The sequence below is a fragment of the Somniosus microcephalus genome, chromosome 26, assembly GCF_052327205.1.
Source record: "Somniosus microcephalus isolate GS21.2 chromosome 26, FLI_Smic_1.0, whole genome shotgun sequence".
Taxonomy (NCBI): domain Eukaryota; kingdom Metazoa; phylum Chordata; class Chondrichthyes; order Squaliformes; family Somniosidae; genus Somniosus; species Somniosus microcephalus.
This window is the reverse complement of record NC_141012.1, coordinates 13,686,799-13,710,706: the sequence shown is the minus strand read 5'-3', so window position 1 is coordinate 13,710,706 and position 23,908 is coordinate 13,686,799. Positions and strand designations below refer to the sequence as shown.

Sequence of the window (23,908 nt, the reverse complement as noted above, 5' to 3'; positions counted from 1 at the left end):
ACCTCGTATTGAGCAAACAGAAATTCTACACACATGGATTTTTCAGTAACTTGGTTTGGAAACTTAAACATGGTGATAGTTTTCCACGCATGTCAGACATCTGGCTGACCAAACATAAAATCTTTCTGCCAATTAGTACATATAATGTTGTCCACCTAAGTTACTTTTAGTTGAGTGTTTTTATACTTGGTTGTGTCACACTCACCCATTCCAAAGTAATTGGAATCAACTGAAAAATATAGTGAACTCTCAAGTATGAGGTACCCCATTATCTTCTTGCACCTTGATGCTCGCTATCAAATTGTGGGTAGCATTATTGCTACTGCCAAAAGCCAGTTTCTTTCTAGCAAGGAAATAGAATTCCTAAATCTTTTATTTAGGTATAAAATAAGGTTTCAGATACCGTGCATGCAAAAATACTCAGTTTAATTTATGAGTTAACTGGACTCTCTGTTAATATTAAAGCTTTAAAAAAAAAAATATTCATGGGATGTGGGCATTGCTGGCAAAGCCAGCATTTATTGCCCATCCCTAATTGCCCTTGAGAAGGTGATGGTGAGCTGCTGCCTTGAACCGCTGCAGTCCGTGTGGTGAAGGTACTTCCACAGTGCTGTTAGGGGGGGGAGTTCCAGGATTTTGACCCAGCGACGATGAAGGAACGGCGATATATTTCCAAGTCAGGATGGTGTGTGACTTGGAGGGATGGTGTTCCCATGCTTAACTTTAAAAGGTTCCCAGGCTGATGAGTGGACTGCTTGGAACTATTTAAACCACTGGGTATTGCCACTAGACTATCACTTGTGCAGTGGAATAGTTCGCTGTCAGAAATATTTGTTTTTACTTTTTTAAATTTCTTAGGTTGTGCTGCCTCTCCATCTCAGTTTCAAGGCCTACCATCCCAACATGCTCTGTTCCAACAGCCCAGTAACAGCCCGCCTCCCCCAAACCTTAATCTGCCTCGAATGAATTTACAGCCTGGCTTGTCACAGCAATCACAGGCGCAGCAGGTTACAATCCAAGTCCAGGAGCCACCAGATATGCTCAGCAACAATTTGCTACAAGGCGCTGGGCAGACATTGCACACCGCGCACCCCCGTGGAATCATCAGCCCAGGGAATCAGATCCCCCTACAACAGAGAGGGATGCACATGCCATCTCTCGGGCTTGGACAGCACAGGGCCTTAGCAAAACAACTGAGTGCTGACAGCGCAGAAGCAAACAGGTAAGATTACATTTGAATCCGATTGCTAAGTTTTAATACTTTGTGTAGGTGCTGAGGATTGAAGATTAGTAAGGATTGGAATAATCTTCTCCAGAAGAGAGCAGGCACTGACTTTGCTGCCTGAGATGTGGTCTTTACATCAGAAGGAAACCGATTTGAACCGCAGTTTTAATATGACAAGTTGATTCTTTTTTATTACCTTGTCATTCTTAATTCTGCAAATTGAAATGTTTTTATAATTAATTGTTTGGTATGGTTAATACTGGCCCTCAAATGGAAATCACCACACACTGTGTGAAATCTGATTCTTGTAAATGTGGTTTTAAATATTATATTCTCATTTACAGAATTCTCGTGATAAAATGGTGTATAGATCAAATAACATTTTGTTGAGAAGTTAATCTGATCAGTGGATGACTTCTAATGTTTTTCTTCTTTTAACTCATGTTGAGCTGAAGGGACAATCCTTTGACATCAAATTAGTATCTTTTAGGATGCTCGAGGATTTCTTCATGCTTTGTAAATGGTGGCATGCTGGTTCAGAAAACTTGGGAGGAATTTTAACCACCAAAAACGGATTGTTTTGGGTCGGGTGGGATGTAAAATTTTTTTAAATCTAAATCCAAACCCAAGCCGCCTTGAACCCGCCCACTTCCGGTAATAACGGAGACGGGGTGGGATCGGGCAACCAACCCGCTCTCAGGAGGCGGGTTGGTCATATAAATATGTTACAGGAAACTTTCGATTAACCGGCCACTAAATAACCGGAAATGTCGGTTAACCAGCAAAATTCAGGAGTCGGTTCAGATAACTTTTTTTTACTTTTAGTTACTTTTTTTTACTAATTTCTGGCTGTGCAAGCGTCTAATTGAAGCTGTTGCTAAGCTACAGAGACGCTTGCAAGCTGTGCTGATTGTTTTGAAGCTGTTGCTAAGCAACAGGGTTTGTTGCTAGATACGGAGCTCAGAAGCTCCGTATGTTTTAATTATAGCGCTCGATTCTCCGGCAATGTTGATAGACCAGCACCAGCTCGGTCCCGTCCGTGCCAGATACCAGAAAGTTTCCTGTAATGAGGCTGAGTGCCTCACAGTTTAACAGGGCCTCGGGAAACCCGGCAGCAATGTTCCCTTTACGCTCTGCGGTTCCCACGCAGCTGGCTCACCGGCTTTTAAATAGGAAAAACCACGCATGCACATAATGGCCTGCGCACCCCAAGAAAGTATTAAAGGGAACATTGCCCGGCAGCTAAAGGGAGGTGAGAACTGCTGCGTGGAAGAGGGAAGTGCCATTCCAGCACTGCTTGTGGGCCAAGAGGAGCAGGAGTGCTTCCTCCAGCTCCCCCAAGCAAACCTGCTTCCTTTCCCCACAGTCGGAACACCCCGCCGATCTGACACCCTGGGAAATCGAGCATTGGACAGTTCGAACCAAAAATAATAGTGAGAAAAGAATACATTCGAAGTTGAAGCATTGCTCAAGAAGTCCCATCACAATCCCTAAATGTGTCATTATAGTTCTGAGTCTTGAATGATTTAACTAAGCATAAAGTAACAATCTAAGTATGTGAAAGAACAACTAATGCCAACTCCAAAGTTGTAGGTTTGACACACTGGTCCTGAAATTGCGGTGTGTATGATGGCGTACATGTTGACAGGCCATCCGTGGGAGCCCCGAAAAAGCAATTGCTGGCGCAGGGTTGGGCTATTTGCCCAGCGACTGGCCAGCAATTCCACACGGAAGTCTTACAGTTGATGTAAGCAGGCGCAGGGCCTGTTTGTATCAGCGTAAGGGGATATCTACGGTTTTAATTAAACATTTTCATATCCTAAATTATGCACATACACTGTATTAAATGAGTTTATGCAAATATTGGCCCAGATTACACTTTTAATGGTGTATAAAATTATCAAAAAATTAGATTTTTAGTGAGGTTGGTGGAATGAAGGTAATTATGAATAAAATTCCAATTCTGTACATTGTATAATTATTTGGGGATTCCATTGCATATCATTAGGGGATTCCCTTCGTAAATGTTTGAAATGGAATTCTGCTTATTGATTGGAGGACCAGACCCACATGATTCCAGGTACGCTTCCAAACCGCCTGCGTCCCTGGGATCCGTGGGCCATTACGCTGCTCTCCGCTTCGAGGCCAGATACCGCAACTTTTCGCAACCTGGCCACCAGCAGGTACTTTCGTAATTGTTTCGCGGGTCAGAGACGTACCCTGGAGGTAAGCCACCGACCGCAATTTCTAGCCCTATATATGTGATCATACCTCTAAGGAGAATACCGATGTTATTTCACTCCATCTGTATTCAGGTCTGAGACGTGTATGGAAATTAAGTGATTATGGTCTTGAACTAACAACGCAGATGTCATGCGTTCAAATACCAGCTAGCAAGCTCTGGAATTGAATTCTATAAATATGGTAATTTGTGGACCATGAAAGCTGACAGATTGTAATAAAAACCCAACTAGTTCACTAATGTCCTGAACGGAAGCTGACACTCCTACCTGGTGTGGCCTATACGTGACTCTCCGGTTGATTCATCATGCTCTTAACTGTCTTACACTGATTTCTATTTGTTTTCAGTCGACCTATCAGTCGATTCTCTCCTTTGAGCTACGATCAGACGCACTTGCACCCTCACCTTTTCCAGGAGCAGTATCGAGTTTTAACTAACGACTTCAACCCAGCAGCAGCATTTTCCCAAGCCATGAAAATTGCACAGATGGACCCGCTTTCAAACTATAACCAGAACATAGCTGGTAAAGCCCTCCTTCAGCACGAGCAGCAGCAGCAGGATTTCACAGCTTCGTCACTACATCAGGCATTGCTTTCTCCCACGCCATCTGACTACACAAGACACCAGCAAGTTTCGCAGCAGTATGGCCACATGATCCAGGGACTACTGTCACCCAGGCACTCTTTGACAGGACAACAGGACCTGCGCTTGCCTCCTATCGAGATGGCACATTTCTTAAAACGTCACCAGCGGCAGCAACAGCAGCAGCAGCAGCAGCAAGAATATGACTTGCTGCGGCACATGAACCAAGGGGTGGGGGATGCTGGGAACATGACTGCCAACCTATGTGGGCAGCAACAGACTTTATCAGAGCGCCAAGCGTTAAATATGCCTTATCAAAGTACAGAAACGTATCATCAGCACCATCGTCTACTACAGGTCAGAGGCCAAGAGCATATTCCACAACCCCCTTCTTCCTCCCAAGGGCACAGTTTTGTACACCACCCCCCATTGATGCATTCGGAAAGTATGGAAGAGGACTGTGCGAGTGAGGGGAACAGGGAGGGGTATCAGGACAATACAGACTGCACTGACACATCCACCAAAGGCTGTCAAGAGAATCCAGCACTGCTTAATGCTATTAGATGTGGGGATGCAGAGACACTACTAGCAAATATGAATCATGTGCACGAGATGGGTGCGGCACAGCCTTACAGTCATCAGCCAGTCCCTGGCTTTGCCAGAAGCAAAGTGCCAAGCAGAGGTAAGAGAAGACATTTGTGCTCAGCCGTGTATTAGATAGTCTTACTCTAGGTAGTAGACTTCCAACTTCTAAAATCTTGTTGCATAGACATTTGGAGAAACCAAAGGCTCGGCTTGTCGGATTGTACATCCCTTTGCACCATTCATAAAATTCATGGTGAGCTAGCAGAATTTTCATGTGGGGCTTCCATTGCCAGACTTGCGCATAAGCTGAGTCCATTATGGATTTATTCCAGTTATAGACTTGTTAATATGCTAATTATGCAATATATACGTGTGTATATATAGATTTATCACAAGTTGGGCTGAGTATTTTTCAGACTTCACATGGGATATTAGGCACTTCCTGCTGTCACAAGTTAAATGATGCTGGTACGGTCTGCTGTGGAATAAATGCTTGTTGCCCAAAATCACACTCAGTCACTCATTGAAACATTTTAAAAGTAGGGTTTTTTGGATGATACCTATCTGTTCCATCAGCTACAGCATGAATCCTGACATGATTTTACCTTAAAGCAACAGGCACTTTCCTCTGTTCATTGTAAAAAATCAATACAGTGATGAACTCAGCTTTCAGTGATGAGTACATTTGCTCACCATCTGTAAATAATAGGGGTGGTTTTACCCGATGAGCGGGATCGGTGCTTTGAGGGGGGGGGGGGGTGTCTGGGCACATGGCAAGTTGGCATGCTGGTGCCACGTGAGGCCGTAGGGAATTAGCTCGCAGCTCTCATTCCCATAAAGGAGGTCGGACTCCCGCCCTCTGGCAGAAATCACTACCTGGCCAGCGGGCGGGAGGAGGAATCCCGGCAACAGGAGCCGGGGACCTGACAGAATGATCCCCGACACTCGGGTAATTATTCAGGGGAGTCCTGAGGGGATCGGAGTCGGGGTAGGGGATGCCTCAGGTTTCCTTGCGAGGCCTAGGCGAGCACTCCTACTCCTCCTGGCCCAGAAGGAAACCCAAAACATTTTGTTAAAAGCTCACCTTTTTGACCTTGGATCCACTTTCCACCAGGTTGGGCTTGGCGCGAAAACTACAAGGGCTTTCCCACGCAGTCCTGGGTTTAAGATTGCAGTCGGGCCCCGATGAAGTCACCGGGGCCCAATCTGTATATTTAAACGAGGACCCCGCTGGCTTCAGGCAAGTGTCTTTGCCACCTGCCATTTAAAATTGTAGTCGACTGGATCGAGATGACAGGTCAGCGGGTAAGTCACCATTGTAATTGCCACCCTGCTGGTTTCCGTCAAGTGGGGTTTAAAATTCCACCCAATGAGTCTGTAGGTTAGGACTGCTAATTGTAAATCATGGCACACAATTGTGTCAAGCTACTATAATAATAATAAAGTAGATCTACATTTGTTGCTTAAGCAATTTTATATGATGTGTGTATATATACCAAGCATTGAGGTTTACAGTAATTAGCTGGAGACTATTTCTCAGTAACCTCTGAGTGACAGCTACAAAGTTTTTAATATGCACAGCTCACCGTACATCAGGACTGAGATTTGGCATTTGCCAGCACAAAAATACATTTATTTAAAATACAGTTATTTAAGTAAAATTAAATGCGTATATGTTATAAATAAGAAGGTACAAGGGATAATTAGAAAACTACAATCTGGTCTTGGGATTCAGGCGACAGTGATAAACCAGCTGAGTTTTGCGATTGTGAATGCCCCCTGACCTCCTGATCTGATTACTGGCCTGTCACCACTCCGGGTTTCCATTGTCCTCTAGTTTGATTAAAACTCTGTGTAATCAGTGTGATAGGAATCAAAACTGTACAGTAAAGAAATTAGAAATTACCTGACCTGTGTCCCATTAACAATTTAAGCACATCAATCTAAAAGTCAAGTTGCAAAAGATTGTTGAGATCATTGTACAAGTTGCACTCTTCATGTGTGACTTTTGTACTGAATTTTATATTAATGGGAGAATGGACAGCAGTGTCTTGGGTAAAACTAGTTTCTTGACTATTGAGTTAACAGTGTGGTTAAATGGGGGGGGGGAGGGGGGGCGGAGTTCAGTGCAAGGAGTGTGGTACACTGCAAAGAATCGGAAAGCAGATAAATCCAGAAGTCATGGTTGATTTAGTGTGATGACAAGCTATGTGTTTTTAAAAAAAACTTCAGATCATAGGTGGAACCAAAGACTGAGGATGGTGAGGTAATTGAGGTCCAGGCAAAGAATGAGTTAGAGTAGAACACATTCTCTTAAGTTTGCTGGACACAAGATCAACATTTCTTTGGCTCACATGTGAAGCAATACTTCGCCACTACTACACGATGTGAAAGGAGGCAACCACACAGTAAATATCTCGCCAACTACAATGATTTCCCAGCATTAATTTCTGAGTGTGAAGGATTCATAACTTACTTTTCAATTGTTGTAGGTCTTTCATACTTAAGAACTGCTGTAATTCGTCATTGTCAGTGAAATAACCTCTTTCTCTCCAAAGAAGATGGGACTTCAGTCTCCTGCAGTGTGTAAGCTCTTTGAGTTAAAGCTTAACCTAGTCTCAGTCATCCTTATGGGCCCTCAATTAACACAAGTATGATAACGGCCTGGTACCAGATGTTATCACTACTGAAGAGATAAAGCTAAAAGACGAGGAATGTAAAGTCTGGTATTTAAGAGTTTGTAAATAGTGGCAAAAATGATTAATATTCAGTTACTAAATACGTAAATAGCGGTTGAAATCTCTGAAGCCACTTGGAAGTACTTGTTATCTTTTGGAATTCCTATCTCCGTAACCTCCTTCAGCTCAAACCCATTCACTCCCTCACCCTGCCCCCCACCGCCCAGAGATCTCCATTCCACTGACAATGCCTTCTTTTGCATTCTTCCCTCTTTTTCCCCATTTATTGCTGGCTGTGCCTTCCCGTCTGGAATTCCCTGCCTAAGCGCCTCCGCCTCTCCGCCTCCCCCTCTATTCCCTCTGCTCCTTTAAGGCCCTCCTTTAAACCATCCCTTCCTAATGTCTCCTTCGTTAGCTCAGTTTCCATTTTGTTTTTCTTGCGTCTCTGTGAAGTGCCTTGGGATATTTTTTCTACTTTAAAGCTGCTATATAAATGCAAGTTGTTGTTCGGTACAGACAATTGGAGATGCTCAGTTGATCATGATGGGAGTAGAGTTGTAGTTTCTCTCAAGGCATTCCTTGATGTTGAAATAGATTGGAAATCTGAAAATAAAGTTTTGATGATTTACTGATTATTATCTGAAATTAGATTTGAAGACCAACTAAGGTAGAACCTTTGTTCATGTACTAATCCCTCCTTTATTCTTACAAAGCTTTACAGGAGAAGGAAGAAAGAATTATCACTTTTTAAAAAAAGTTTTCAATTTCTGTTGTTTTTCATCCCCTTTTCTTATTTCTCCCCAATTTTAGATCCTCTCTCTACCCTGTACACCACCTCCTAGAAAAGCAGATAACATGCTCTCAGGCCTCTGCCAGTAACCCTGTGTAATTGGCTACCAGACATGTTGAATGAGTACCCTGAAATGACTTCCTCTCCACATTCCCCTATTCCTTAACTTCTGCTTAGCAACATACACTGAAACATTCTACAATCTGTCTGTCTTGCACCTGTGCCATCTGGCAATAAATATTAAAAGAACTATAATTCTCCTCCCCTGCCTATATTCTGTAAAGTTGCTGAGTTCTGACATGACTTGCTCTTTTATTTGAGATGACGACCCTTTTTAAAAACATTTCCACTAATTTTTGTTCACCTCCATGATAGTCAAGGTTTCAGATTTCTTCATAACTGCTGCCAGTGTCATTCTGTAATTGGCCAACAGGAAGAATTCCTCTCTGCAGTGGAACAAGGTGGGCAAATTCCGGTTTGCTTCTTCTCGGAGGCAGCACTCTTATCAGGCTGTTCATTGTAGGAGAGCCAGTGTTGCGACAGCAGCAGGTTGGTCTGGGAATCCTAACCTGCAAACAGTAGATTGTGAAGTAATGATCTTTGCCATTGTGTTACTAGACCAGCTCAAACATGCGTCTTCTTCTTCTTCTCGTGTCTTCTCGCTCTTCCCTTTGGGGAACAGTGTGAAGTAGTGGAAGGATTCTCAGGCTGATTAACAGTCTGTCTGGCCATGTTAACGCTCCTTCCGTGGCCGTAACCATCTTTATACCAGCCGATAGGGTGGTTGGTCCTATACGGCGAGAGGGTTTTATGAGCTCCCACAACCCATACAATGACGGGAGGCACACCCACACTCTCTGGACGCGAGTTTCCCGCTGGATGTCAACCCAGAATTCAGAGCCGGAGCTCCGACTCCGCTCGCCGGGACTGTCTGGAGTGAGGTTTCGAACCCTGCAGAGGCGGGAATGCTACCACTGCAACATGCTTCTGACCTGACAGAGTTCCCATGGATTTCAGAAGTGCAGACAATCAAATGACAGTGTTCCCTTGAAGTGTTACAGACAGTGAAACATTTCAAAGCTGCACTCAGACGGTTTGAAAGACCAGTAGGAATCTGAGTTTATGATAATCTTAGACATCAGTGTTAGTGTGTAATCTGTACATTAAAGATTGCGTTGAAAAATATGAAAATCATCTTAATGGCACAAAAGTTGCTTTGTAGAAAAAGGAAAACAATAGAATTACTTTTTTCTTTATTCACAATCACAGAGAGATGACTGTTAATGCAGTTAGTGCCATTGGATCTGGGAGATTACATACCAGAAATACTTATTACTGATATCACACAGCACTGTGGTGAGATCACTTTTGTCCTTGGGAAGGACATTTTAGGAGGACAAATTTTCTTTTGTTAGCTTCCAGAAGAGCTTTGTTCCCTGTCCAATCTGAACTTAGTATCTCATTTAGTTTTGCTATTCCATGTACAGGAACTCGCTGTGAGTGCAGTCTTAGACTTCACTTCCAGCTTTGCCCAGGTAAAAATGAGGCCTGGCATTTAAACAGCTGCTAACTACTGTTGATTGCACTTGACTCAATAAGCTGTGGGAAGAGACTGCTCTATCACATTTATCATATATGCCTCTGTCTGTCACTGTGCTGTGTGATTCTTAGAATAAAACCTTGATTAATTCCCATAATGGTGGGGACATCTCTGCTTCTAACATAATTGAAATTGGTGAATAATTAAGGTTCCACTTGGGCAAAGAGCACACTGATCAGCTATTGGGAACAACAGAAAAGAAAACGCTGATCAGCTATTGGAAGCTATTATGGGTCGATTTTAACCTTACTCGCTCAGCAGAAACATGGCGGATAGGGAGTTAAAATCGCCCCGGCTCTTTCCTGTCTGAAAGCCGCCATGATTGCAACATCTGCAATTTTAACCTGCTCTCCTGAGCAGGCAGCAAGGACACACACCCGGAGTCAACAAGGTCCTTCTTTATATATGCATGTTGCAGCCTGATGACATCATTGAGACCTGACTGTAATTTTAACTCAGGCCTGAGTGGGGAATCCACCTGGAATTAAAATCGGGGCCTATGTATATAAAGATATGAGTGGCAGAGGAGAAGGTGGGTAGAGAAAGGGAGTTGACACTCTGAACAGACACATGATGAATAGAAACCAATGCAACTGGTAAAGTCATAACGTATGATGTGTCAGCACTTGTATACTATATTAGGAAAATAGGAGGCTCTCACTAGTTGATCAAATCTAGCAAGGCAAAAGCACATTCTACTGAGTAATAACGTTGTATGACCTACCTTTTTGTATGGTTTTTCTTATGCTTTGAATGTAGCTCATCCTCCACATACAAATCTCTCTGCCTCTTACTCCTCTTTTCTTTTCTCTCTGCAACTTGGAATTCTTCGGCCTCTCATTTTCCTTTGTAATTACAGTATATCATCTCAATCTCTTACACCCTCCTCCATCAAAGAACTGAAATGTAAAGCTTTACATACAGCATGGCTCAAGAACTTCCATGTAATGCCTTCACGGAACAAGCTCCTGCCATGTCCTCCCTTTTAGACAGCAAGTTATTAATGATAAGTAAATCATGATCTGTAGTCAAAAAATGAGGAAAGCTGCATTGAATGTATCCTAAGTGATTAAAAACAGACAAGCAACAGAAATACTTAAAGCTCAGTTCTGCGCTAACCAACAAAAAAGCACTGGAACTACATAAAAGCCTTCTTATTTCAGAGTCCATGGCAGGGGATCGAATGGATGGAAGAGCTCCTATGCAACCAATGGAGGTAAATGATCACAATGGAGTTGGTTACACAACGAGGCAGCCAACTAGAACCCTCCAACGGCATCACACCATCCAGACAAGTGACGATGCTTATGTATGTACAAGCCATTTTTATTATCTTGCATCATTAACTGTTAAATGTTTGATTATTACCTCTGCTTTACAGTGCAATGCAAAAAGTCTGAACAATATGACATTTTGTTTCAAGATGAATTCGTTCCATTTTCTGTGCTTTTAATATTTAAGATTATTAAACAAAAAGGCAGAATATTTAGTGAGTATTAAACAGAAACAATGGGGTTTTCAGTTATGCAGAATCCTTTTACGATAGCAAAATACTGCGGATGCTGGAAATCCGAAATCACAACAGAAAATGCTGGAAAAACTCAGCAGGCCAGGCAACATCCTGACGAAGGGTTTCGACCTGAAACGTTGACTGTTTCTCTCTCCACGGATGTTGCCTGGCCTGCTGAGTTTTTCCAGCATTTTCTGTTGTTAGGCAGAATCCTTTATCGCCTCGGCCCAGCAAAACTCAAAAGTAGTTGCTGGTGACTTAAGTGTACATTTGTGACTGGGGAATCAGCAAAAATAGGGTTAAAAGAATTGAAGACATCCTCTGATTTATAAATATGGACGTTCCAATCATAAGCCTTCTCTAAAACCCTACTCTTCAACTGTGTCTTCACCCCCAACCCTTACATTCTGCCTCCGGTGTCCACTGTTTTCTCCCTCTGTCCTATGAAGTTGCTCTGAGATGTCTCTGTCTCTCTGTGTGTGTCTAACATTGTAAGAGGTTGTTGCAGCAAATTAAATATCTAACTAAATAGCCAGTTGCAGCATCAATCATCCCTTTGGAAAAAATTTAATGTGTGAAAAATTAAGATGAACATTCTTTTGTGTCTTTTTTGTGCTTTGGTTAAATGGTCAGTGGCGATGATCAGGGAACTGAGCTGGAGAAATTGCTAAGCTTTCATCTGGGGCAAAGAAGGTTCCCAAGCCAGTTCTCCCTGTGATGTCATCAACATTCTCCGTTTTAAAAAGAGGACAATCTTTATAGTTTTTTTGAAGGGATAAAGTACTGATGGTGCTGCTTATTCCTTAACTTTACAGCCCCAGTCTACATTTATTGTCAGATTTAACTTTGCTTTTCTTTTCTTTTACAGGATCAGGCAGAACCTTCAGGGATGAGTTTATTAGCTGGAAAGGTGCTGAGCTCTGCCCGTATGTCAGATGTTGTCCTTAGCCAGTCATCACTCACAGGGAGCCAACAGCTACAGACCAGAGAGAATAAAGGTGAGAACTTCTTGAGTGTGCTAATCCGTAATACATTAAATGCAAATTAAATACTTAACATATTGATAGGCATATAACCCACCTCTGCATATAGGCTGCACCAACTCAAACTTTTTTTTTGCTTCAAAATCATATATGTGCATTAATAATTACTTAAATTGTCTTTGTGGTAAATGCAGTGGGGAAGGTGCGATACTCTATACACACTGCTTTTGCAGAGAACTTGATATTTTTGTAGTGATGACGTTAGTTACGTACTACATGGCACACAAACTGTATTCACTATTCAGGAATGATTTCTAGAAAATGGTCTTGTATGTAACAAACTCCATTGACATCATTCATCTCCGTGGGTTACATAAAGGATTTTGTGTCGATTCACTCCCCACTTATTGACTGCTCTTTAATTTGTGAGCTGGGTGGTTAGGATTTGGTTGAATAAAATAATCTAGGTAAAATTGGGTTTAATTAATGAGATGTTTTATTTTTTAAATGTATAACGTCCTGGAATTAGGTTCACACTAACTCATTTGCCAAGGTCGTAGTGTGGGACTTTCACGAGTAATATTTCATTCCCACTAAGGAATTTTCATGATGACAATCATGCCTAGAAAAAAGAAAGACTTGCATTTATATAGTGCCTTTTACGACCTCAGGATATCCCAAAGCACTTTATAGCCAAAGAAGTTCTTTTGAGGTGTAGTCACTTGTAATGTAGGAAATGCGGCAGCCAAATTGTGCACAGCAAGCTCCCACAGCCAGCAATTATCTTTTTTGTGATGTTGAGCGAGGGATAAGTATTGGCTAGGACCCCGGGGATAACTCCCCTGTTGCTCTTCAAAATAGTGCCACAGGGTCTTTTACGTCCACCTCTATTTATGAAGCCCAAGATCCCGTATGCTTTGTTAACCACTCTCTCAATATGTCCTGCCACCTTCAGGGACCTATGCACATTAACTCCCAGGTCCATCTGTCCCTGCACACTCTTTAAAACTGTGCCATTAAGTGTATATTCCCTCTCCCTGTTCCTTCTGCCAAAGTGCATCACCTCACACTTCTCTGTATTAAATTCCATCTGTCACTTGTCTGCCCATTCTGCTAACCTTTCTATGTCCTGTTGCAGTCGATTGATATCATCATCACTGTTTGCCACACCCCCAAGTTTGGTGTCATCGGCAAATTTAGAAACTCTACTCTGTTGTAATGTAGGAAACGCGGCAGCCAATTTGCGCACAGCAAGCTCCGACAAACAGCAATGTGATAATGACCAGATAATCTGTTTTTGTGATGTTGAGCGAGGGATAAATATTGGCCCCAGGACACCGGGGAGAACTCCCCTGCTGTTCTTCAAAATAGCGCCACAGGATCTTTTACGTCCACCTGCGAGAGCAGACGGGGCCTTGGTTTAATGTCTCATCCGAAAGACGGCATTTCCGTCAGTGCAGTGGAGTGTCAGCCTAGATTTTTGCGCTCAAGTCTCTGGAGTGGAACTTGAACCCACAACTTTCTGCCTCAGAAGCGAGAGTGCTACCCACTGAACCATGGCTGACACGAAGAAAGAGTGAGAGAGAGAGATTGCTCAAGCTACATGACACGATGGGGAGTATTGAACTTTCATTGCTTGTAATACATCTCATTAAAACTAAATAAGTAAATGAAACCTTGATTAACTTACTTGTGAAGCAAACTGTGTTCCAGTGTTTCCTACTGTGTATCATCTTACCTGGGTGGTAATGTTTCAGGTTACATTTATCAAGTAACTAGTAATATTATGAAATAAAAACAGAAAATACTGGTAATACTCAGCAGGTCAGATAGCATCAGTGAAGAGAAAAAAAACAGAGTTAATGTTTCAGGTCGATTCGTCACCGACCTGAAACGTTAACTCGGTTTCTCTCTCCACAGATGCTGCCTGACCCGCTGAGTATTTCTAACATTTTCTGTTTTTATTTCAGATTTCCAGCATCTGCAGTATTTTGCTTTTGTATTAGCAATATTATGAGATAAACTGGAATTCTTACCTTTCTGTATTATATATTGCTTTTATTAAACTGTTAGCACAGAATGGTAACAATAAAAATAATTTAAAAGGGTGTGAGATTCGTGGTCGATAGTAAAATGGAAAAGTAGCAATGAACCAAACACCCATTGAATTATTTTTAATCACTAGTGTGAAAAAGACAACTATTTTTTGCTTTGCGAGTTATTTCTAAAGCCAGTAAGCAATATGCATCCAAGGCAGGCAAAGAATTCAACGTGATTTTGAGATTGTCTGATGAAATTTGAAAGAACAACTTTAGTAACGTACATGCAGATTGCTAGAGATGGCTGGTTACGAACAGCCCCGACTGAATTTTCCATAGCTCGTACTGAGGCAAGGAGATAGCACGGTGCCCATGAGTGGCAAGATATAGATTTGACCTTGAGTTCCAGATCTTGCCTGAAGTGCTGTAGGGAGATGTCTCGCTACCAGAAGGGAGGTATAATTAGAAGAATAGGTGTGACTGATCCACACTTTCATGCCTTGTAGGAGCTATTACAGGAAACTTTGTGCTATCCGGAGGTGAGCTATCTGGCAATCTGGAGCCACCGGCAAAAATCAGCAGCCGTTTTTTATTCTTTTTGTTTGTTTTTTTTGCTTTGTTTGAACAGTCAAGCTGTGCAAGGTCTGTAGCTATAGCAACAGCTTCAGCTACAGAGCTTTAGGGCCACACCCGAGTGTTTAGAAGCTGTTGCTAAGCAACAGTGTTTGTTGTCAAATACGGAGATAAGAATCTCCTTATCTCTCAACATTAACTCTGGAGAGTACGGCAGTTTTGAGGCAACTGCAGCAGCTCGGTCCCGTGGGTGCCAGATAGCACAAAGTTTCCTGTACATCACTGCTATTGGCTAGAGTTGGTTGCAAGTTGCCTGCTCATCCTCTGCAACAGGAGGTGTATGATCTGTTGAACAGCAGAAAAGGAACAACATCAATTGAAACACAAAGGGCCAGATTTTCAGTGTGCCGTGAGGCGGGCTTTCAGGCGGGCGGGGGGGGGCAAAAATCCCGAATTCAGGGGTCCCGAGACCATCCCGCCCAAAACTCGCCTCCACGTAAGTTTCAAGGGAGGCGGGTACCCGCCCCGCACTGGGACCCGCCGACCCGAGGCGGGAAGGGATTAGTGCCAATTAACTGCCTGTTAACAGGCAGTTTTTAGCCTAACCCCTATTTTGAGGGGTTTCGTATGGGATTCCCGACGGCTCCAAACCACGCCAGGTTAGAGCAGGCGGGCCGTCGGGTTGAAGGACTTGGAGGGGTCGCGATGTCGGTGTTCAGGTGAGTGATGGGTGTATGAGTGCAAAGGTAAGTGTGTTTGGTGTGTCTAAAGTGTGTAAAGAAGTTTTACTTACCTGTACTTACCTTAACAGCCTTTCTTCCTATAGGCGTCGGGAGTCCATCATTCAGCTGGAACTGAAAGCTGAACAGCTGCGATCTGTCAAAAGTGACAGCCTTCAGCTTTCAGTGCCGGTGACAGTTCTAACTGAGTCTGCGTAGAAGGACTCGGGTTAGAAGTCAGACTGTCAGTGTTTGACAGCTTCAGACAGCTGTGAAACACTGATATTTCATCTGTCAAAAACTCTTGACAGATGAAATTTCAGTCTGTGACATCACCGGTTGCCGCGTGGCCCTTAATTGGCCTGCTGAGCCCGCTGGGCGGGCTCAACAAGGTCAATCAAGGGAAAATCGCGCCGATTGGCCGGACGTTGATGGAGGCGGGACTAAAACTCGAAAGTTGTAGTCCCGCCTCCTTCCCGACAGCTTAAGGAAAATCCAGCCCAAAGAAGCAGTACTTTTTAAATCAGAATAAAAATTTATTTTTTGATGGAGCTTCAGAATAGACATTTGGTAAGGCTACTGGGCTTGTGGTTTTCATGGAACATGGGCGGATCTGAGGAATTTAAACCTCGAAACACTGATTAAAATCCTGCAATTCCACATAATAAAAACAGGATTTGACTTAGTCAATCGCTCATAAACTAGTGGATCTAATTATGAACATCTGGAATTGGGAAATGTGATCACCAAAACACTGGTAAGAATTCAGGAATTCCATGCAAATATGACCGGCAGCCCTCGCTGTAGATGCCACTGGTCTATGTGAAACACTACAGCATAAAAGTTTGAGTTTAAACATTTTAAAAATAACCTTCTTGTTGATTCTTTGCCATTTTCAGAGTGCGATGGAAGTTCACAGAGTTCTGCTGATCCAAACCCAGGAGAGGGTTCACCGCATTCAAACAGTTCCTGCTACTCCACCAAATGCATCACTGACATCCTGAAAGAACTGAATCCACCATTTGACAACAAACTACTCACCTACAAACACCCTGATTTGGCCTTTGGAATGGAGCAAGCTGGAGTGTAGTGGATACTGAGGTGAGATAACACTGCTATTCTGAGGGTAATGTGTGTGTTTGGCTTGTCTATAGTTTCAGTAGCTTTATTGTATAAGGATATAATTTTGTTGATGTTTCTCATAGGTTACAGTGACCTTTTTATCATCAAAGTAAATATGTGAAGAAAACAGCGTTACTTGTAAAATAAAGTTATTCCTACAAAACTAGTTCAGAAGGCATTTTGTCTAAATGCAAATATAGATTACAAATAGGAACACTTCAGTTACCACAATAATGGGAAATAGAGTCGTCATATAGTAGAGCAAAATATCAACCATAATATTTTGTAGCAATAAAACTACAGTGTTTATTCTAGATGTTTTCCGATAAGACCCGCAGTTATATAAAAACAAGAGATCAGTGCTTCCCTGAGGCTCAGTGGGTAACTTCACTGTCCAATGTGACACTAAGCCATTAATACCAGAAAGGTCCCAGGTTTAACCCCAGGTCTCTGCCATGTTAGGGTGAACTGGGGCGGGACAGCAAAAGGGGTGCTGTAGTTGACCTTGTGAATGTGAAAAACCTAGCGATGTGAAACAAAATCAACTTCTGATTGCTGTCCTGTGCCCCTTACTGGAAAGTTTGGATATGTGTATGTCAGTTGGGGACAATTTAAGCTTAGGTTTGATGCCTTTCACGGTCCAAATAGCCTGCTGCCACTCACTGTCTAGACTCGCGTATGAAGAAAGGCCACTTGTGTGAAGTAGCAGAGCGCTACTGAAACAGTATGCCAACTTGAGACAGTGCCTTCAGGATAGAAAGAAAAATTGAGAGAAAAAATACACAGGCATTGTATGTGCAAAAGAAATGTACAAAATTAGGAGTTAAATTTACAGAAATTATATTGTGTTTGGTGTATATGTATATATAAAAATTACCAGTTAGGAATATGCTTGGGAAAATGCAATAAGAAGTCACATATCATAAATCAGTGGAAACTAGACATAATTAAGAAATTACTTTGCCTAGGTTGAACTTAAATATATTTTTTAATTTTAGTAAATAATTTAGGTAATAAAAGCTGTATTAAATAGTGGTGTTGAAATATTTTAATATATGGAACATTTCTTGCCTTGTGAGTTTGCTGGAGGTAATTGACCAGTTCCCGAGATGTAAGCTGCAGTATGGATATTGATTATGTTCAGCATGGTCTTTCCTGCAGAGGCTTCTGCAAATTGCAAAATAATAGTGTTTGCTTTATTCAGATTTTGAAAAAATCATAGACCTCATCTGTTTTTAATGTAACTGTAGGCTTCAGAATATAGCTGAACTAATATATTGTGCTTTTTAAAATATAATTTTTTTGTCCTATTAATAAATTATATTTACCCTCTCGTTGGGTCCCTCATGCTACATGTATTTCCATTCATTAGTAGTGATTATAGCTGAATTAAGAACTTTTTTTTTTTAAGTCAAGGGTGAAAAAACCCATTTAGCCCCCTGAAGATTGGCCCGCTAATTCCCTAACTAACCCAGCCTATTTTGGAACTCCATTAATGCCTTTGTCCTCATGGCCTTATCCAGTTGATTATTCCTAGACATTTATCATCCTTTGAATAAATATTTTTTTTTCTAAGATCTGTTTCGCTTTTCCATAATTTAAAATTCTGTCCTGTTGCCCAATTGGCCCAACTAACCTTGATATTCTGGATTCACGGTATCAAAATGCACAGCAAGGTCTGTCAACTTCTGAAAAGCGAGAACAGCTTGCATTTATATATCTAAGATTGGTTAGTTCTGACGAAGGGTCTACACCTGTATTTCCTCTAAATTGTCTTTGTTGTGCGTGGCCTGTTTATTTCAATGTGCGGTCCCTTTAAATTTCTGCACATGTGCGGTATTTCAAATGGCAAAGCTTGTGAGCGGCCTGTGCAGGGCCTTGCAGATTACTGCGCGGCCACGCACGCGCGCAGCTTAGAAGGAACATTGCTCTGCGCACAAAACACTAATTAATTGATTCTATTTTCAGTTACTGACTCACCTGCTCTGTGCATTGTCTGTTTTTATTTCGGATTTCCAGCACCTGTAGTTTCTTTATTTTTATAAGTTCTAATCATTACACCAGATGGTTCTGTGTAATAAATGATGGGTGAAACTGAAGTGCCACTTACCCAATTAGTTCACTAATATCCTTTAGGGAGAGAAACCAAGCAACCCTGACTCGATCTGGCCTATATGTGACTCCAGTCCCACACCAACGTGGTTGACTCATAACTGCCCTGAGAAGTAGCCTGGCAAGCTGCTCAATTGTACCCAACTGGTATATAGAAGAAGGTCCACCACCATCTTCTCAGGGGAACTCGGAATGGACAATAAATGCCGGCCTTGCCCGTGGCGCCCACATTCTGAGAATAAATAAATGTTTAAAAATCTGTTTATAGATAGAACTTCTATTGAGTTCTGAGGAGAATATTATAGGTTTAGAGCTTTAAAATACAATTCTTCTCCATTCCTCGCCTCTTTTGAAGTCATTGGCTCCTTGTTGGCACACATGCAGCTTACTCTCCAATACTTGGTCTACTTGGCCATTATTTACATGCAAGTCTTGTTGGCAAGCTATTTTCCATCACCGCCAAGCCCTATCCTAATCCTGCCCTCATAGCCACACATAAGCATGGTTAGCGGGCAATGATGAGAGCAAAAGCCCTGACTGATTTTCTCTTTTCCCGCTTACCAACCCAATGCTGCTTAGCTTAGGGCCCAGCTAACTTTACATAGATATGAGATTGAACCAGGGACCTTACTGCTCTGTAGGTTCCAGCTACTCACTGAGCTATCAAGGGAGCTCGGACACAGATTACAGTTAGCAAATTGAAATATTGTTCAGTTCTTCGCAGCTAACCACCAGTTCTTTTTTTTTTTGTTCTTCTGCAGATGAATGTGTTCAGCTTTGAGGTGAAAGGTCCATTTTGCCAACAGTATCTAGCAGCATCACGCCAAAACTTCATTGTATTTCTTTCCAGCACAATATCGTGGCTCGTTCGCTGTCAGTGGAGTGGTTGTGCTACTTGCCACGTCTGTCAGTACCAGTCATGTGGAGAAGAGAAGACTGAAGTTTTCAAAATTACAAAAAGAGAAAAAGCAAAACGGCCATGGCTCCCAGACATCCTCATGCGTCAAGCCCTCTCCCCCTGACCTTACCCTGCCGAAACAAAAACCCACCGAGCCCTGTGATGTCACTTTATCCAGGGAGAGTAACTGAGCAGTGCAGCATGCGCCCCGAGGCCTAATTTACTCTGTGAGCAATAAGACTGCTTGCTGTCCCTCTGGTACTCCTCCATTTTCGACTTTTGCCTAACAGTGGTGCAATATGCTTTGTTTTCCTAAGTTTTTTTCCCCCCTGTGTTTGTCATTGTGCTTTCTTTCTCATGTTAATTTCTGCGTCATTTACCAAAAAAAAGCGTACGGCCATTTTTTTTAAAAAGCAAGTTAGATTTTATGGTTTTTAGCTCCCATCCATGTAGAACCTGTTATGTTATCTTAAGATATCAATTAAATGAACCGCGTGTTAAAAAGAAATTGTCAAAATAGATGATTTTGTTATATTTGAATTGTAACTTGCACCTTTGTTAAAGTATTTTTCCCTTTTTATGGCATTGTAATTGTGACTTGTTTCCTTGTGCCAGGTGAAACTTGTTAATGTTAACCCTTTGAAATTTCACAGTGCGTATTATGTTTCTATGTCATGTCATTTTTTTTTAATATATATATATATATATTAAAACACCCAGAACCTGCCCAAAAGACCAGGTTTTGGGCTTCTTTCTGAACTCTAAAACTGATCAGAAACAGAAATTTAAGTTGAAAGATTTAGCTGCTTCAAAAAGTGGAAGAGGCAGAACTTCGAAAGGAATTTGCACGAACGGAAAGAAAGACTACAGCTAAGCCAGTCAAGCAGTGTTCAACTGTGATTTTAGTAATCATGGTTTTTTAAAAAAAAACAAAAAAAAGTAGCTTGGGACAGAGAATTTTTAGACCTGATGGAAAATTAAAAAATATCACCCATTTTATCTGCTTCTAAACTACATATCTGTCCAACTTCTATCATTTGTACATTTTTTGTTACATTTATTTGATGAAAAAAAGTCAAAAACTTGATATTCAGCTGTTTAACGGGAAGGTACCAAGAAAACACTGAAAGCTTTTATTGTACGTATCTTTTCTTTGTTTACATGACACTGTATTTGTGGGAGAGCGAACTGCCAACCTAAGGAAAAACAAAATCGGAGCTGAAATGCAGTGCCATCTCTCATCTGTAACACATTTTTAATGTTGCTTTGTATTGTAGTAATCAATACGCAGTATATGTTGAATGTATATTAATATACTTTGCTATTTCTGTTTCGGAAATGTTGAAAGTATTTTTCCTTGTTTATGTTGGACAAAAGGTTCAGTGATCTAGTACATTGTGTGGGTCACTTGCAACTAGTAATTTAGTTGGAAAGTGGGATCATGACAAATAAAACCTATGTGATTTGATCTGATAAATGTCACTTATTTAGCTTAATTGTAAGCACTTTTCCCTACGTTCCCTTCTCTCTTTTTTTGGTTTTGCAGTACATTACCTCCACGGTATTTCATAAGGCTCAGGCGTAAAGCAGGCAGGCTGTTGATTCTTCCTGGGTGTCTGACACCAATGGGTTTGTTGGACGAGGAAGGCAGGAGGCATAATAATGGATTGGTGATGTTTCAGGTGCATTTGCATCGCACCTTAACACAATACAGGAAACTTTCGTTTAACCGGAGGTTAAAAGTCCGGAAAGCTCTATCTACCGGCAAATTCAGGAGCCGTTTTCTATAAGTTTTTTTACTTCTCGTTGCTTTTTTTTCCCCAGTCAGGCTCTGCAAGGTCTGTAGCTAAGCAACAGCTTCAGCTAGAGACGCTTGCAGCTGCAGCCGACTGTTTTGAAGCTGTTGCTAAGCAACAGGGTTTGTTGATTCACACGGACCTGAAAAGCTCTGTATGTTTTAACATTAGGGCTGGATTATACGGCAGTTTTGATCTAACGGCACCAGCTCGGTCCCGTCAGTGCCGGATACCAGAAAGTTTCCTGTAATTGTACCTTTAGTTGGCCTGTTGAAATGTGTTGTGGGGATGATGTGCACATTTGATACATGGTCTAAATCTTAACATTAGGAGTTGGTGCTCTGAGAAACTAGCGCTTTAATTTGGAACATGTGCAATATCCAGTTATATTGATCGACATTGTTGAGTAAAAGTGTTGCAGTGATGGTTAAAATGTATCTAAACGGTTAATGCTTTGTGACATTTTAAGAGACTTGTTGCTACTGCATTTTATAATCGGTGCCTATTGGAGAGTCTTGGATCAAGAAAGAAAGGACTTGAATTTGTACAGTGTCCTCAAAGTTCCAAAACACTTCAACATTAGTGCAGTCTCTAATATATTGGTCTCCAGCCTTCCTCATCCCGGCTCCTTATTGTATTGTGGAGTTCCAAGATGGTAATGCACCCTAACTCTAAGCAAAAAAAAATCTCATTGTGCCATTGCCGGATTAGACTGGGCAAATTTCAGAGAACAGCAAGAAAGCGGGCAGCACCTATTAGGAGTGAGCAAGCTGGTACAAGGGAGGTGTTGTGAGCTCGGAATCCAGTAGATATGTACAGGGAATGTGGAGATTGAGTACTGGCAGCCGTTAAAGCCTGTGCATCCACTATGAAATATCCAGAACTGTGCATGTCTTATATTAATTATTGAGCCAAATGAAAGTCTTTTTGTACTGAAAGTATTGTACTTAAAAATCAACATTTAACTATTGAGAAGTCATTTTTTTAACAAATGGGAACTTATCCCAACACGTTTCTGAATTTCCAAAGTTTGAATTTTGTTTAAAGTATAACATTGTTATATTTAAATTAAAACACGCAGTTCATTACAGTGAGGGATATCAATAGTGGAACCTAAGAGTTTTCCATATTTAAGGCTCATGGTTGACTTAAATTAGACTGGGTCAGAAATAATGTGGACTGTGAATTGAGTAGCATTTACAGTACTCTGTTCCAACAATGTGCCTTAACCACAACCTTAGGATGAACAGACATGTATTCCATCCTTAACACCATTCAGTCCACTCATTGTAAGTGGTTTGTTTTGCTGATTCAGCAACTTTATTTCAGGTCATCATTCATATCTGTGCTAATTGTTACATATGGTTGAATATCAAACCCAGACACATCTATTTAGCTGCAAATCCAGTCTGGAAACTCTTAACTAGGAACCATGCTGCATACAGAATTAGAATCACAGGCCTGACATTTTAGGAATGTTACTCAAGCTAAAATGGATGCTTTTTACATGATTGAACTTGAATGTTTTAAAAGCATAAAATGGCACAAATTCAGCCATATCCACCATTAGCTATCCAACTACCACTATCCGCTCTTGTCATTGAAAGACTACTGCTGTTTGGCTACTTGCCAAAGATGTTCCCCAAGGACTATCATAAACTATTACTGGACTTGTTTTCCATTCCCAAGTTGCTGTGCTTCTCAAAACTCTCCCACAATTCAGCAGGTTGGATCAAGCAGTCTGGAAATTGATCCTCAAGTTTAACTATTGTGGAAGACTTTAAGCTCTTGGAGGATTGTAATACACGAGGCTTGCTGTGTCCTTGGCACATTAACGAGCAGTAGAAGTAAAGTCATTGTAGTCTTCAATAGCAGATGGAGTCTAGCATTGCAGCTTGCTTGCTCCATAACATGTCTAGAAATGATTATTACTTTATTTTGATGCAAAATAGGAAAGTGTTCCATTGAATATCTTTGATAAAATGAACACTAATTTGAAAATACTCAGATCAGTGCCGTCAAATTAATTGTGTGTAAAGCACATTCAGATGTTTGAGAGACATGGTAAGGCATTATATAAGTGCCAGTCTTTCTCATTTTTATTTATTTATGGTGTTTAAAAAAAACAAGGAGTGGAAAAGACATTAAATTAACTATAGCAGACCCAATAATATTTAATGGCAACAGAAGTTGAAATAGTAACTTAATGAAAGCCAACAAAGTGAACTAAAATATCATATTTGACAATTACTGCTGATTCAATAAAGCGATGTTTTAAGTGCACAAAAACAAGTCATCAGACAATAACATTACATGGTGTACAAGACCCATACATAATGTAAATAGACAACTTGACAATCTTGAGGAAAATGACAAAGACAGGAGGGGACTTGCCCATTAATACTGCTGTCTTTTTAAAATTACTTGTTCTTGGGATGTGGGTGACACTAGCAA

General features: G+C 41.4%; 1 protein-coding gene across 4 annotated transcripts in view; it reads left to right on the top strand.

The window, feature by feature from the left end:
* Positions 1 to 21,126, top strand: part of sik3 (SIK family kinase 3) — a 349,943-nt gene extending 328,817 nt beyond the window's left edge. For all 4 annotated transcript variants that reach the window (XM_085967854.1, XM_085967856.1, XM_085967853.1 and 1 more), the window contains 6 exons: positions 859 to 1,222; positions 3,815 to 4,731; positions 10,866 to 11,011; positions 12,081 to 12,210; positions 16,426 to 16,627; positions 19,522 to 21,126. In XM_085967854.1, the coding sequence (XP_085823980.1) occupies positions 859 to 1,222; positions 3,815 to 4,731; positions 10,866 to 11,011; positions 12,081 to 12,210; positions 16,426 to 16,616 (1,748 nt within the window). In that variant the 3' untranslated portion in view covers positions 16,617 to 16,627; positions 19,522 to 21,126. The remainder of the gene's footprint in view (positions 1 to 858; positions 1,223 to 3,814; positions 4,732 to 10,865; positions 11,012 to 12,080; positions 12,211 to 16,425; positions 16,628 to 19,521) is intronic.
* The last annotated feature ends 2,782 nt before the right edge of the window (positions 21,127 to 23,908 follow it).